General features: G+C 40.4%; 1 protein-coding gene across 11 annotated transcripts in view; it reads right to left on the bottom strand.

Annotated features, from left to right (window-relative positions):
• SEMA4D (semaphorin 4D) overlaps positions 1-16,776 on the bottom strand; it is a 97,097-nt gene that overhangs the window by 2,545 nt on the left and 77,776 nt on the right. For 9 of the 11 annotated variants that reach the window (XM_066181645.1, XM_066181647.1, XM_066181644.1 and 6 more), the window contains one exon: positions 14,146-16,590. In XM_066181645.1, the coding sequence (XP_066037742.1) occupies positions 15,674-16,590 (917 nt within the window). In that variant the 3' untranslated portion in view covers positions 14,146-15,673. Of the gene's footprint in view, positions 1-2,042; positions 2,253-13,582; positions 13,790-14,145; positions 16,591-16,776 lie in introns of those variants that run through there. The other 2 variants (XM_066181654.1, XM_066181655.1) reach the window with 2 other exon arrangements.

Below are 16,776 nucleotides of genomic sequence, written 5' to 3'. Positions count from 1 at the left end.
TGTCTTGGGAGAAGAGACTGACCCCCCACCTGGCTGCACCCTCCTGCCAGGCAGTTGTAGAGAGGGATAAGGTCACCCCCTGAGCCTCCTTCCAAGCTGAACACTCCCAGCTCACTCAGCCATTACTTACAGGACTTGTGCTCCAGGCCCTTCACCAGCCTTGTTGCCCTCCTCTGGACATGCTCCAGCATCTCAACCTCACACTCCATCATCGTCCTAAACTGAGGGGCCAGAACTGGGCAAATAACTCAAGGTGTGGCTTCACCAGTGCTGAGTACAGGGTGACAATCACTGCCTTGCTCCTGCGGGCCCCACCATTCCTGATCCAGGCCAGGATGCCACTGGCCTTCTTGGCCACCTGGGCACATCTTGGCTCATGTTCACCTGCTGTCACCAGTACCCCCAGGTCCCTTCTGTCTGGGTACTGTCCAGCCACTCTGTCCCCAGCCTGCAGCACTGCAAGGGGTTGTTGTGGCCAAAGTGCAGCCACAATGCTTGTACTTGGTCCAAGACCCCGCACCTGGTCTTCTTGAACCTCATATTTCTGGATTTGGCCCATCAATCCAGCCTGTCCAGGTCCCTCTGCAGAGCCTTCCCACCAACTTGGTATCATTTGCAATTTTGCTGATGCTGGACTCAATTCCTTCATTCAGAAAATCAGTGAAGATTTTAATTGAAGAGTACTGGCCCCAGCACAGACCCCTGAGGGACACCACTGGTGACAGGCCACCAGCTGGATGCAGCACTGTTCCCCATCACTCTCTGGGCCCAGCCATCCAGCCAGGTCTTAACCCAGCAAAGAGTGCTCCTGTCCAAGCTGTGGGCTGCCAGTTTATCCAGGAGAGTGCTGTGGGAGACAGTGTCAAAAGCCTTGCTGAAGTCCAGGTACACAACACCCACAGCCTTTCCTGCATCCACCAGGCGGGTAACCTGGTCATAAAAGGAAACCAGGTTGGTCAAACAGGATGTACCCCTCCAAAACCCATGCTGGCTGGGTCTAATCCTTCAGGCATATGTAGATGCCACATAATTTCACTCGAGTTCCTTATACTTCCTTACACTGATAATTTAAGGAGGGCTACATTACTGCATCTTGGTCTATTTGCGTTTTTTGCAGAATGTACTACATTACTGCATCTTGGTCTATTTGCGTTTTTTGCAGAATGTAAGACTGGTGGTGACATATTTTCTATTTATCTTTTGCGACACTAGCAACAGTCTTATATTTTTAGAGCATTTACATTACATTGGTTTGGTTGAGATGCTCTCAGTTTTGCTTCTGAGACAGATTTCAAAGTAACTGGAGTGATGGCATAACTCCCATGGCTTTTCTCTGTCATTGAAAAAAGCAGCATTGAGCCTTCCTTGACAGACTCACATTTGGTATTAACCAGTTTCTTAATTTTTCTTTCCTCTCGCCAAGAAAATCCCTGCTGTATCATATTCATTGGTCCTGCTGGCTTTTAAAAGACTATTCAGACTTGGTCCACACTTGGGTAAGGTCTCAACAGCTAGTTGCAGCAGGCAATCTGGATACTGCACAATCCTGCAGCAGCTGAAGTTATCTAACTCCCCTCCTGCCTAGTTAGTGTCCAAATGGAGCAGGGGGAACTATCGTGCCCAAACATATGTGGTTTACAAATCATGCAATTTTAAAAATCCAGCATAGTGGGGGGTTTCTCTTTCCCATCTGACTTCCTTATGTCCTTATGAATTAAAGATTTTTTTTCTACATTACCCTGTAGAATTCCATCACAGTACTTATTTGTAGCTCTGTATTACTCATCTGATTTTCAGTTTTTTTGAATTATCAGGTTTTGGTTCAACTTCTAGATCATAACTGCTAATTTACATGAATCCTTTGAGGGAGGGGGGAGAGGAAGGGGGTTTTATGGCTCTAAAACCTTTTCATAAACAAAGTGCAGACTAATACAGTAGGCAAGTTACCATTTTTAGATATGCACATTTTATGGGTGAATATTACAGAGCTTTACTCATATCAGGGTCAGGGCAAACACAGCAAACACTTGAAAGAAGCCTACCTTTATCTTCCACTGTGATCAGCACTTCTGATGTTGTGTTCCCAACTTTTGAGATGAATGAACATCTGTATTCTGTGTTTACTGATACTGAATCTTTCACCCAGCTGAGAACATGCACTCTGCCATCAAGTAGCATGTGAGATTGCTCTGTGATGCATGCCTTCATATTTTGTCTGTTCTTCTTCCAGACAAAGTAGGAGTTATCTGGACCTGTAAGAATGTCAGATTATTCTGTAAGAAAATAGATGACTCTTTGAAAAGAAAACAAACCCCATCATGTCAAGATTAGGCTTAAAAACGTAAATGGTTGATTGAAATGTTTCTTGGGTTTCTTAAGCTGAAATTCTGGGTACCAAAAACCTGGGATAAAGAGTAGCTAGCACTGGAAATTTAGGTTCAAGCCGAAGTTGTAGGTTTGTACTGAGGAGTTCTGTGTGGATTTTCACAATGGGGAACTTTAGCACACGCGATAAGAGCCAGTGATGAACACCAGCACTATCTGCCACTGCAAATTCCTGTAGCACGAGGACACATTGCCTACTGCTGCCCAACCTGGGTCCTGGTACAAGCTGAAACCACCTGAGACATGCCTTGCAGAATCTGAAAAAAAGGCCAAGAGGGGAAACGTTCAAGAACTCAGCTCGTCAAATATGCTGGAACTAGTAATGAAAGAAGTAGAATTGGAAGAAGCACAGAACCAGTAGTCACAGCAGGCACTTAAGCAAGACAGAACTTGAAAGAAGCTTAGATCAACAACAAAGAGCAATCTAATTTTTTAGCCTTGTTGCTATTATTTGTCTTAACCTGGAAGGGCAACATTTGAATAAATCAGAGATTGACAGTAGCCTGAAGGTCAGAACAGCTGTTCCCAAAAAACTAGCTAGCAAGGTTGGCTGAAGTGCACTTGGCAGCATCAGAACGTTTTCATTTAAAATACAGACATCTGGGCCAAGCTAAGAACTCTATAATTCTGATGTTTAAAACATGATTTCTTTTTTTTTCTCCCTCTGGGCCTAGGATCCAGATTAGCCTTAGCAAGAGAAGATGTGAAGAGAAATTTGGGGTAAAATGAACTATTATTGCAAATATGTCTTCACAGAACCTACAACAGCTTTTACTGTAAGCACTTCATATTGCAAGTTGGTGTGGCATTTTTTCCCTAGAAAAAGACAATTCTATCAATTAAGTTTTAGGTAATCATGCAGAAAAAAAACCAACTAGCTTTTAAATTTGTGTATATATTACATATTTGTACATAGTAGACTTTTTATGTTGTGTATTGTATTAAATTCTTAACTCCTAAGTTTTATTTCCAAATCTCCCACCAATATGGACACACAAATTAGAAGTAAGGATAAGGATAAATGATAGAGGACATGAGTTAAAGCATTGTAGAGTTTTCCTGAAGGGGGGAATGCAGCTCCAACAAAGCGGAAAGGGAAAGCATACACTGGACTGAAAACAGTTGGTCTAGCACATACTTTTTTTTTTTTTTTTTTTTTTTTTAAGGTGTTTTATGGATGATTTTACTCATTCTACAATTCACAGCAGATAGGTTACATGTCACATGTTACATGTGAAGTCTGGAACAAGGGACAATACTTCAGTAACCTAAAGCTGAAGTTGGAATTTAGACAAATGGGAGGAATAGTAAGTCCAAGCAGAGCAAAAAAATCAAAATCCCTAAGTGCCATTTTAGAGCCATGCAAGGAAGTGGCAGGTTTAGTGCAGGACACTTCCCTTAACTTACTTCAGATGTACTATTCACACCAGAGAACCTGCTCTGTTTTCCAGTACTGAAGATCCCAATTGCACTGGAAATCAGCCAAAATTTCAGCTTACATCCACACTTTACCAAGAGACTAAAATGCAGCAATTTCCTTATACATGAAATATTGCAAGCTCTGTTTGTTCCAACTGGCCCCTTATGAAGTGCAACCAGGCAATTTTACCCTTCTGTTGTTTTCCTGTGCAGTCAGAAGCACTGGAAATCCCCAGAGATAAACACTCATCCACACTTACACCGGCAGACAGCAAAATCTAGGAGCAAGCAGTACTCAGAGCTTTCCTGATCCTGTTTCAGTGTGGTTTGTTTCCAATTTTCAGGCAATTACCTTCTGTACTTTGATTTCATTTTCAGGATGGATCAATAGAAAAAAAATACACTGTGAAACAGTTTAATCTGCAAAAATTTTGAATCACATTTGTTAGAAGCAAATTCTCTACAACTCTATGGTGAGAAATTCAGACTCAGATATAGTGGTTAGAGAAATACTTTCTGAAGATAAAGGAAAATAATAGAAACATATGCTCTCCCTTTTTTTTACTGTCACTATAATACAAATCTATTACATGTCTACTGCAACCTTTAAAGTACAAGTTTCTGACCTGATCTACTTACTTTGCCATCCATTTTAGGGATGCTTGAAAGATTTTTAAAAAATTTTTAAAAAATTGATTTTATTAAAACATAATAATCAAGCAGAGCATAATAATCAAGCAAAGCATGAAAGTAGCACACCAGGCTAGGTACATAAGTAACTATGTCTAAGCAGCCATAAAATATATTTCAAACAACTAACTTCAAAAGCATTGCTTCAATAAACTGCACTAATTACATGTGATTACATAAAATCAACTTCATCACCTTCATGATTTTAGAAGGGGAATTAAGAGTTTTCAAATAAAAATACACGAAACTTTGCGGCATTATCTGAATTACCCTGTTCCCTGCATAAACCCTTCAAAATTTCCAGTGTCTGTGGAATTGTTTGCTTCTTTTCCACATAGATTTGATTTTCTCTGCTTTCAGTTATTTGAATGAAATGATAATGCCCAGGCAGTAATGGCCAGAGTTTCTCCAGCTGAATGGGTTCTCTGACCTATGTCAAATCAGACTACAAAAACCCACCTATTTAATACCCAGGTGACTTTTTCTTCATTGTTTTCCATGAGACAAAAAGTTCAGCCACCACTGTCAGCATAGAAACTCAAACCACTGCAACTGCTTGCAATCTTCTCCCCACAGTCTGACTGCACTCACTGGGTTATTGGTGTAAATTTGACCTACGGTTAAAAGAAGTAAGTAAATAAAACCAGACTTCAACAACCAAAGTATATAGCTACACATTCAGAGTAGCATTGGGATGCACCCTGCTAAGCTGGACCAGTTCAAGCAATTACCATATATGCATCACATCCTAATAGACACATGATTTTCAAGACAGCTTGGACACACTAAAAGGAGCAGATTACGGATTAAGTAGAGGTCAGTGACATAAGGCAGGGGGAGCAAGAGGGAGCACTGGCCAAGCTGGCTCTTTGCACCAAGTGCTGCCGTCTGCAGAGAGCTGTGGAGACATTTCAAAAGCAGCCCAGTGAAGCTGCATTGTAAAACCTGAGCAGTGCTACAATGCTACAATGTTCAGCACAGGGTCTCCCCCATTTCTAACCCAGTTCTTGAAGGCTAGCATTTGAATAAGGCTTCCCTATATTCACAGAAACACTTCCAAGACAGGGGAGTTGGTACAAAACCAGGAGCCATCAGAAAACCTACACCCCAGCTAGTAACTTCTGCAAGTTGATAGAAAATTAAAATCCAGTGAAGATAAAGGACAGGTATCCCAGAGAGAAATTCCCCCAGGGTAACAAAAAGTATTTTAAAAATGTTCCTATCATCTAGACGAGGAACTGCTACCAGAGGCTATCCACATGGATGGGAAGTTCAGGTTTACAAAAAAAAAACCTCTCTAGTATAACCCGACACACACCAAAACCTCTTTCAAATCTCACCATGTGCCTCAGATTAAGAACGGCATCTGGATTTAGTGCTTGTTATCAAGCTTGCGGCTTTGCTGAAGGCTACTGAAGCAAACATCCCAGATTTCTGAAAACCAATATTGTACAGGAAGCTCTCATCTGGAGCAGGGATTAAGTTCTGAAAAGGCACTATAATCTGGATGCAGAAGGCTTTTTTTTTTAAATCAGACATCAAAGTTAGCCCAGGAAGAGGTAAGTCAATCATTAATATGTAACATTACCACCAGCACTACTCAGTATGTGAATGAAAGATCTAGGGTTGGTCAGAGTTTCTTGAGTTGTAGGAGTCTGAGTCATTGCTGCTGATACCAAAATAAGAAATTAGTATGAAATTAAGCCATCAGAGGGTTGTTGATTGGAAAAGTGAGGGGGAAAAAAATCTTTAAATTGAGATAAGCATCTTCGCAATCTTCTGAAAATAGCGTGCAAGTTATACCATAGCCTGTACCCCCTATAACTCGGGTGCGTATTTTTTGTAGTTTTGTTGGTTGGCGTTTGATTGTTAAGTAGGGCAATTCATTCTAGAAGACAAGCTTGACAGCAGTGGAAAAAAAACCCCTTTAAAAAGACAAGAAAAGAGACCTCTCTGAAATGCCAAAGATTATTATTTCCAATACCAAGTATTTCACACTGAAGAATGCATGATGTCCTTTGGACACCTGGTGCTTCAATAAATAACCCATCCCTTTGTGTAACATCAACAGCACAAGCTGATGCAGCCTTATTGTGGCAGATGAAAAGCTGGAAGTGCTTCCTGTGAAACATGAACCATGTTAAGAGCTGGAAGCAGCAACCAGTCACTAGAGTGGATGCACAGCACATGTAGGTGCAAGCAGGACATGGCAACCATCTTCTAGGAGTGGAATTTAACAGCAGGTTGGGAAAATGGTTGACTGGCCCATTAAATAAAAATGCAACTGGTAACTGTTCATATATTTATTCAGATGGTCTCTGAGGGTGTCCAGAAAAAGGTTTTGCAATTGGAACCTAGACAATTGTCTGAGGAAAAAAAACAATCTGATTAAGCACTAGTAAGCTAGAACCAGGGACTGTCACGAAAAAAATTAGGTTCTACTTTATCGTGGAATTAACTACATTGGGAGAGACCTTTGGGACCCTCAAGTCCAACCTAAAATCTAACATCACTTTATCAATACAGCACAGCTTTAAGTGCCAGACCGTCTTTCCTTAAGCACTTCCAGGGATGGTGACTCCACCACCTCCCTGGGCAGCCCACTTAAGCGCCCAATCACTCCTTCTATGAAGAACTTTTTCCTGATGTCCAGGTTAAACTTCCCCTGGCACTTCATGTTTGCCTAATTATTTTTAGCCATCCTATCAGCTAACAAGGCTACTATGTTAAGTTTTAAAAGAAAGTGAAGAAAATTGGAGAACATATTTTTAGGAGTAACACACTCTCCAAAACTCACTCCTGTTCTCCAGAGAACACAAACTTCGCTTTTGCTTTGTTTGCTGGGTGGACCTAGCAGGAAGATGAATGAAGAGATGGAAATGAGATTTTCATCTCCACTGCGGACACAACGCACACAATATACTGAGACAATTCTGGTAGCAGTTTCTGCTGAAATACTTAAAAAAAGATGACAGCTTTGGTCTAAATTAGTACTCAGCTTATCAGCCACCACACCAACAGATTATTAATTACAAGTCTACAGGCTGTAGCTCTCATAGGGAACTAAAACCAAGTGTATAGGTAGTCAGGTTGCAATGCTGGCTGGAAGGGTGTTCTGAGGAAAACAGTGTAAAATAGCAGTTATGGTCCAGATTCCAATACCAGTGCAAACCCATCACATCTCACAAAGCAGAGCTGGGAAATACAGCTGCTCAAACATGGCCAGGGTGTAGCAGTTATTACCAGCATACTGTGTCAAGGCAGTTACCAAATTACTGAGTTACTGAGGCATTACTGAATCAAAAGTTCCACATTAGCAAGGAGAAAAAGTTGAAATATTTTTGCTGAATTGCAAAAAAAGGAAAGAAGACACTAGGATATCAAGTAAACTCTTGTGAGTAAATGTGTAGAGAAGAAAATACACACCTTAAGTGAATTCCTCTCCCTCCTGAGAGAAGGCATCCCAAAAGGCATTTGGATCTCAAAGACCCCAATGTGAAGCAAGCTTCTCCTTTTAAACGTACCTAGTCACACTACAAAAGCTGATGTGAATTCTGCTCCCTTGTAGTTTCCCAAAATCGAGTACATTAAATTCAACTGGAGAATGCTGCCCGTTTTGTGACCCAGGCAGTTCATCTCTGCTGAGAGCCCATGCAGCACCCAATCCCCAAGCCTGCTGAAGAGCTGAGGTAGACAACTAAACAGGAAAGCTGCTGCTTCCGAGAGGTACTCCTGCACAGAGGTCTCAAGAGGTTTTCCTTGGCCTCAATAGAATTGTTGACAAATTGCTCTCTCAGAAGGGTGGCTTATTCAAACTGTGTAAGGACACCAGTAGAAAACTGAACACCATGCAATGGCTTCATTTCCCCAAGCCTTGTGCTGACATCAGCTGCAGCCTGTAAGACTTATTGGTGAGTGTACAAAATACTGACTGGCGTGCATGGGACACACTGCAGCACATGTGCAGCCTCAAGGGTTCTATGCACATTACAACAGCAGTAACTGCTGCAGGCTTACAGCTGCTAGTCCTAAGTGGACCAAAGCTCCCAAGGTATTTTAGGGTCTTTATCCTTCAATCATTTATAAACAACCAAAAGCCACACAAGGTGTTTCCCAACTGCACCTTATTATTCATTCCACAGGAAAAACCTGTAGAAGTGCAGTCAGCTGCTCACTGTGAAATGCAGGAAAACAATAGATCAACAAAATCTTCTGAGGAAAAAAATAACAAGATGCTTTTGGTTCTACTTTTTTTCCCTGCTCTCCCCTTTTTAATTTTATGCCTGATGCTTCTTAATTTGCCTTACACTTGAAATATTTTTACACTGAATTTATTCTAGTCTTTACTGGAAAACGAACATAAAATTAAAACAAAACAAAACCAATGAAACAAAAAACCAACAAAACAAAACAAAAAACAACAACAAAACAACAACAACAAAAAAAACCACCCCACAACAAAACCCAGAAAAGGCATTCTTGTTGCATATCTTTCCACATATTTTTTAGCTTGACCACAGTCTTTTCACATAAAACTGCACAGCAACGGAAATTTCTCCAGAAATGTTTCAAAATCTGCTGCTGATGCCAGAATTTAAGAATGCATCATCCAACTCACAGTCTTAATAAAATTAATTTTCAATTTTATTGCAGAAGGAAGCCATCAGAGCTCAGGTAACAGCAGCACTTACAAGGGTGTTTTAATGCTGTTGGTTTTGCATGCTGACTTATCATTGAGGGTCTCAGCAGGGCCCATGTCTGAATAAAGAAATGCCAGCATTGTAGTAAGAAATTACACTCCTAAGATATCACAATCTAAAGTAATAAGTCTATCTTTAATGTCTCTGAGTTTTAAGTAAAATAGATCTGCGATATTTACCCAATTTGGTAAAATTTCCAAGACCTTTTCTATTATATATTAAAGGAACAATCTTATTTTTCAACTTGTCTTCTAGATGCATCCCAAATAAACAGGTAGCATGTCAGAGATCTGCACACAGGAAAGGTTTTGTAGTGCCATCATGCTGTTAAAAAATGTTCAGTCAGTGCAGAAGTAATTGAAAAAAAATGGTACAAAACCACAAAATTACGCATTAAAAGCTACAAGATAACTGTATCCAAAGACAGTGAAATTAAGTCAAAGCACAAGGGACAAAACAGCAAAAGTCTGTATAGAAGACAATTCATAAAGTGAGATATGAAACTGTTTAACAAGGTGCAAACTTACCATTCCCACAGGAAAGTAAAACCACCATTTATTAAGCATACAAATTAAAGTAATGGGTATAGCTTCTGGAAAGCACCACTGTGTAAATCTCAAAATACACTGCATAAAAAATTGAAAATTTGATAAGGTTTTGAAATATTTGCACAATGGATTGATTTGTCCTGGAAGATGCAGAATTTTTCCTTTCAAGGCTACCAATTAAATCATTACCATGTTTCAAAAACTAACACTGTATCTGTTCATAACCATAATTAAGAGCCACTTTCCAACTTCAACTAGTTATAAAACACAAGGGTATGAAAAATGCTATTTGACATTTGTGTTCTTGTAAGAACAGAAAAGTAACAACCCAAGTAAAGTCCATTATAAGATATTGATATGCTGTATGCTGTCATTTGTCATTCTGGACCAACATTTTGTCCTGCACAAAGAAGTTCCTAGGCAGGTTCATTCTGCTCTGGAAGCAGCACACCTTCATGCCTCTCCTGACTGAGCTCCACACTAGACAAGAGCACCCCAGGGCACCATGACTGATGCAATCATGCAAATGCAAAAAAACCCTCACTCAAGAATGAATTAATCATTTCCATGGGTCAGTCAGTCTCTGACAGGCAACTTCCTCCTCCTGGGGGAAAAAAATCAGGCACCATCTAGATATATATAGGCTTTTGAGCCCTTCTGCTGAGACCTGCAATGCACCAGCACCTGCTGACACAGCACAGGCAGCCCTCAGCCACCTGGACAAGCCTGGGGCTGGTCTCTTTCAGACTTGCTCTGCAGGTGCTTTGTCAAGTCTTACTCGGTCTGCAGAAGTCCTACTGAAGCGCAGTGCACTGCGTTTTGTATTTTCGCTGTGTGGTATTTTGTACTTTCCCATCCTTCTGCATGTCCTTCAGGGCAACTTCAGGCTCTGCTAAAGAGGAATCTCTAGTGAACCACTTGTAGTTCTAATTCTTGCAAGTTACGGACCTTTTCTTTCACAAATGTGGGAAACTTTCTTGCACTCCTGAAATAGCATAACCACAGGGAACAGGCCTTGTACATGGTTGTTACCAGATACCCATCTCAGTATCTCCATGAAATAACAACTCCTTGAAAGTGTATTTCCAAGTTCGCAGAACTTTTATGTTCTCACTACTAGGATTTTTTTTACCAAGACTGAAAACAATCTAATATGTCAAATCTCCAGCTGCAGATGAACTAAGGGACAGAGTCATCTTGACACCATGGACACAGAGAGGCTCGATCTGCAGGTTAAGCACAGTGTTCTGCAGCGTTTCTGATATAAAAGCATTTGAATTGTTGCACAGCACACTCACCACATTTTAGTTTTCTCTGTGAAGTTATGGACATGGAGATACTACTCTAAAGCTGGGGGAGGACGTGCCAATAAAACGTCTTTGAGCAGAACCAAAACCCTAGAAAAAAACTTCCTACTACACCTAATTTCGACACAGCACACCAGAGAAATTATACAGCAGGTGTGTACATGACCAACTCACTTTCTTTCGCCTGAACCAGATGATGTAGTATTTTGTTCAATTTATTTGAAGCTTGCCTGAACTGCCTCTAGAAGTTTTAAAAATTCTGTAATGGGAGAGAAAATTTCTATTAGAGAAGGTACACAGGAGACCTAATGTTTGCCCATGCACATACGGCAGACATATCTCCGGAGAAATGTGAAACTCTTTGGGGGAGTAGAGAGACAAACTGGGAGAAAATTTGTGAAGGGAGATTTATTCCTCCCTTTTCCAGACGGGCAGGACTATTCCACGACTGAAAAAACTTGTTTTTCAGAAAAAATGTAGCAGTTTGCCACAAGTGCTGTTTGTGCTGTATCCACTTAACGTTACCTTATGGAAATCAGCCAGTTAGAAGGTTGTAAAGTCTTATCCTTAGGCGACCTTTCAGGTTAAAACATTTGGGATGAGTAAGAGATGAGCAAAGAACTCACCAACTCCTGCTGAGTTTCCAGACAGCTTGAAACAGATAGTTACAATTAAAAAAAACCAAAAAAAAAACAATTCAGCAATTCTGATAAAATAACAAGCTAGAAATTTAATTAAAAATAAGCTCTGAGGTTTTTACTGGATGGTGTGGCCATCTATGTATTTGCATCATACATTTACTGATGCCATATCTTTTTTTGCAGACAACCAGGCACAATATTTAACTCTCTGCAGCCTCATTTAACCCTTTTGCTTCTTGCAAACCCATTTTACCTTACAGTCATAGCTGACAGAAATCAAGTTCTATTAAAGCTATGTTAATATAAAGAAATATCAACAGATGCTGAACAAATTTGAACAAGTCCAAACAGAGATTCTCCTTGCAAAAGCAATTGTTTAGCCAACCCCCAACCCAGGATGAATATATCCTCAACTGCAGGGCCCAGAAAGATGTACCTATCTGCACCAGTTCAGTGTGCTGGTTTACTTTTGCTGCTTGCTTTGTTTTTTAAATCAAGAGACTGAAATTATAATTCTGGGTAAGAGAAGAATGTGATGTGTGAGCCAACTGCCTTGCTTCCCAAGGGGAGCAAAAACTCTATTCATAATACAAAGTCCAGTCCTTCCCTGCTTTGAAAGGCATTAGAAGCGCTTCCATAGCTGGGTCACCTCATCCCCACCTGTGCCATTACTGCATCCCTTGGATGTCAGGTGGTTATTAGAGTTTCTTCCACTATTCAACTCTACACTTCCTGGGGAATGGAGTCTACATGCTGACTTTAGCACACTGTGCCTTCCTGCTTAAGTTCACTACCAAGGCAAAAACAATTACTGACAATTTTTAAGAGCAGCATCAGCATCATGTTAAGATGGGCACTGCTGGATGAAAAAAAATTTCTAAAATAAAGTCTAGGTCTGTAGCTGAATGAAAAAAAATTCTAAAATAAAGTCTAGGTCTGTAGCACAATTATCAATCTGTTTACGTATTTTGTGCCACTGCACTTTTTTTTTTCATGGTGGACAACTAAGTTTCTGAATTGCCTATAACAAAAGTGACAAATTACTGCTGAAAGTGCTTTCCAATCTAAATGTTTCTATTCTATGAAAGAACTTTCCTTTCACTGTTGTTCCTTTTAGCCATGGAAATGCAAATAGTGCATTTGTTAAGATTTATGCTAATAAAGACTTAAGCATTTTGATCTGATTCCACGTAATACTAACAGAGATGCCAACATGGAACAACACTACTTTTTAAAACTATCCCATCTATATTATTTCTTCTTTTAAAAAACAAGGTTACATACGAAGATCTGTTTCAATCCATTAAATCACACTTAGTTTAAACCAGCAATTACAAATTGTAATTTGTAACAATCCAACAAAAACTGGGAGAAAACCTGAAGTGCTATGGAAAAAATGGCTTTGTCCTCCTGCACACCTCAGATAAATTATCTGTAATAAAATGGAAGTTGTTATTACTGTATGTACTTCACCATTTGAAATAAGATGAAAAAATGAATGACTAACCTGGTCCAGAAAATAGGTTAATTTCAAATCCAATAAAAAGTGTATTTTTTAAACTGCAATACACACTGACAATATCTACCTGCTAAATATCCATATGCAATTCTGATCCACTGAATTACTTCAGCTTGCAAGCAAGCATAACAAACTCAACTATTAACATACTAAAGTGGATTGCTGAATCAGAACCTCCATTACACAGTATAGTACTCACAGTGACTTATTCTTGGTAAGAGTATGTTGGCATCCTGATACTGTCTGTCTTCGATCTTGTTTCAGGCCCCCCCTCCCCTCAAAATCACAAAAGTAAAATTTATACAGTACATAGTGACATAGCTAAACCTTTAGTGCAGAAAGTGCTGGCTCATACAGGGGTCCCCCAACTTACCTGTGGCTTGACAGAAGAGGTGGAAGGGTCCCCGGACACTAACATGCTGTGCCTGGTCACTTAGGAAAGGTGGCAACAACATGACCTTTACAGGGTCTGTGCTAGACCAAACATCAGGCTGGGTACTGGTGGGTGAAGGAGGTGAATCACTTCCCACACAGGACAAAAAGGAGGTACCAGTAGGAGGGAAAGGTATAGGAGATGAGGCTGTGACAGAAGAGGACAGAAAAGAAGGTAAAAGGGTACTAAGGAAAGAAGTTGCAAGAAATACATCACACAATGAAGAAATAAGGCAAAAAGACAAATGAGTTTTAGAAAGGTAGTAAGACAAAGTGCCCCTAGGCCCCTAGAGAAGACCACTTTCCTACTTCACCCACGCTGTTTTTCTCCCATCCTTCCCATCTCCCCAGCCTGGGCTATAACCCATTCAATTGAAGCTGAGAGGCTGCTTCAAATTAATTACAAAGTTTTTACATTCCCCCCCCAAGGAAATCACAAGGAACATTAGTGCTTGCCAAAAGGTAAGCACTGTCGTGTCATGTTTAAGAAAAGCCAAGATGTAATATAATTTATTTTAATATTTATTCTGTTATATGTACATAATTAAAAATAGAAAAATAAAACCAAACTGAATCTTATAAAATATAAACCGTTTACACTAAGATGGTCTAAATTATGTTTGCATGAAGGTTCAACACAGAAAAGCAGCCCAGGCATACTGCTATTTACTGTTAAAATGTATTCTACTTCTAGCAATATTTACAGAAATAAGCAGTGAGAGGAACAATTCTTCAGGACTGTACTGCACACATAAAATGCTTTTACAGACAAACAGTGCTGCTGTGAACCAGGCTGAGAACAAACGCACACTTTCACGTTAGCAGGCATGATTCACATAAACAGTTCAAAGGACTGATTGTTTAAGCAGCTCCAGTTTCAGCCTCCAGTTGCATAGGAGAGTGAAGGTACCATCCAGAAAGGGTCACGCTGCAAGTATTTGTCACAAAAAGAAGCTGAGTTATTTCTGAATCTGAAAAGAAGAAAAAAATCAGCAACGTCTTCTCATCAGGCTGTGTCCTAACAGTCCATTCCAGCGAGTCACTAGCTGAATTGTTGGAGTTAATTCTTCTTGATTCCTGTTTTGCTTCCACAAGGCAAGAAATCTCTTTCCGTGTCACTGCTAACTGACAGTTGCTTGCCTGTACTGTTCTATAAACTAAAGAAAAAATAATGAATCCAGTTTTGTATAGAAAATAAAACGTGACTATGTCCAGCTGGCTGGCTGGTGGGGGGAGGGAAAAACAAAAAAAAAAAGAAAAGCATTTGTCTCCTCCATCCCCATTCCCCACTAACTCCATGTTTTGTACTGATATTGTTGTACCTACATTTCTAGAAAGCAGCAAAGAAAAGAGTCTTTAAACAAGATTATCCCTGAGTCTTACACAAATCAAGGCAATGCTATCCCCATTATACCTTAAAATCTAAGATACTTATAGAGCAGTTAAAAAATTAACTTTAACCAACTAAAGAGATCTAGTGTGCCAAAACACAAAGCATAAAACTAAAAACAATCACTAGAAGCAAAGAAAAAAAATGTCCCAATCTGGACAAAAGTCTATAATTTACCAATCTGATAAACTAAACTCAATTTCCAATTTGGAATTAAAATGAAACTAGATCTTTTTTTAATGGCAACTAAAAATATGTGAAGACTGAAGTACTTTTTAAAGCCAACTGAATTATAAAGTTACTTTTATTCTATCGAAGAATATGGCCAAAGAACAAGCAAGTACCTTCACTAGAGCAAAGTGCTCAGTGGGAGGGGGGGGAATTGGGAATAAACAAGTGATCTGAAACTGGCCATTTGGAAAAAAAAAAAAAAAAAAAAGACAGTACAACACAAGATGCCATGGTCTCCAGACAAGTACACTTCTTTTAATTTGTTGAGATCTGAACGAAATTGGCTTGCTGTACAGCTTAAGCATGTAACTCCTGCTATGGCTTAGCTGTCACACCCAGGCTCTCCGTGCTCAAATAGCCAGCCGCAGGACCACAGCTCACTTGCGCCGCTGAGAGGGACAGCAGGGTCCCTCAGTCCCCCTCCACGTCCGAGTCGGCGTACTTAAGCTCACACTTGACGTCAAAGGGCTTGTCCTTGGCCTCACGGGACGCCTGGGAATCCCCAGCCTGCAGCTGGCTGTTCCCGTAGTCAGGCTCCGTCTCATAGCCGGTGTCATGCGCAGGCTTGGGCTGCTCCCCGCTCTGGTGGCTGACACTGCCCTGCTCCACCAGCGTCTCTTTCACACTTTGCTCACAATCAGAAAAATCTGACTTTGTTTTCTTCTTACCAAGCAGCATCACAGAGCGAAATTTCAAGCACTGCCCCGGCAAGTAGCCTTTGTAACAGTTGTAGGAGAGCAGGCACAGAAAGAGAATGAAAAAGAAGAGGAAGAGGAACATCAACAGGAAGTTATCATTTGACTTGAGGAACATTGTCTTTTCTGGGACTGCATCAGGAATTGAATTGAAGAGCTCTGTGTTGGAGGCTACACTTGTTACAACAGGGCAAATGGGCTTTGTTAATATCCTTGTTGTCGTTACTGGTACCATGTGAGTGGTCGAGATGTGAGCAGTGGACCCCTCGGTTGATGCAGCTGATACTTTCTGCACATCACTATTACCTTCTGTTGGTGCAGCTGTCACAGTGGGGCCCACCATGGTCTGCTGCATGTTTTTCAGTTCCAAAACATGCTTAGCCAGCACTTGAGAAAATTTTTTATTTTTGACTTTTTCTTCTGACAAACATTGGTAAACACCACTGTCTCCTTCTGATAAATTGAAGATGAGCAGTGCTTTCTCCAGCAGACGGTACTTGGGACTCTCCACTTTCAGCACATCATCTTTGAACTTCCAAACTACCTGTGCCAGATTGGACTTTTGAGAACACTTGAGTTCTGCTGTGCTCCCATGCTTGAATGTATGCTGTAGGGGATTCTCTCTTACTTTATCTGGAACATCAAAATAAATGTGCAAAGTATCAGCAATGATTCCAGTTTGCTCTAATCTGTACAGCTTCACCAGACTGTGCTACAGTCTTACTGGAAGCATGAAGATTATGGCATTCGCCTCACAAGACCAGATGGACAGCATGCAAGAATCTGAGTGGTATACCAAGCTGCACGTGGAACATCAAG

This window comes from Chamaea fasciata, unplaced genomic scaffold (assembly GCF_029207755.1).
Source record: "Chamaea fasciata isolate MVZ Bird 193981 ecotype frontalis unplaced genomic scaffold, bChaFas1.0.hap1 SCAF_4, whole genome shotgun sequence".
Taxonomy (NCBI): domain Eukaryota; kingdom Metazoa; phylum Chordata; class Aves; order Passeriformes; family Sylviidae; genus Chamaea; species Chamaea fasciata.
Note: the sequence above shows the minus strand (reverse complement) of the source record. Positions and strands in the feature narration are given on the sequence as shown.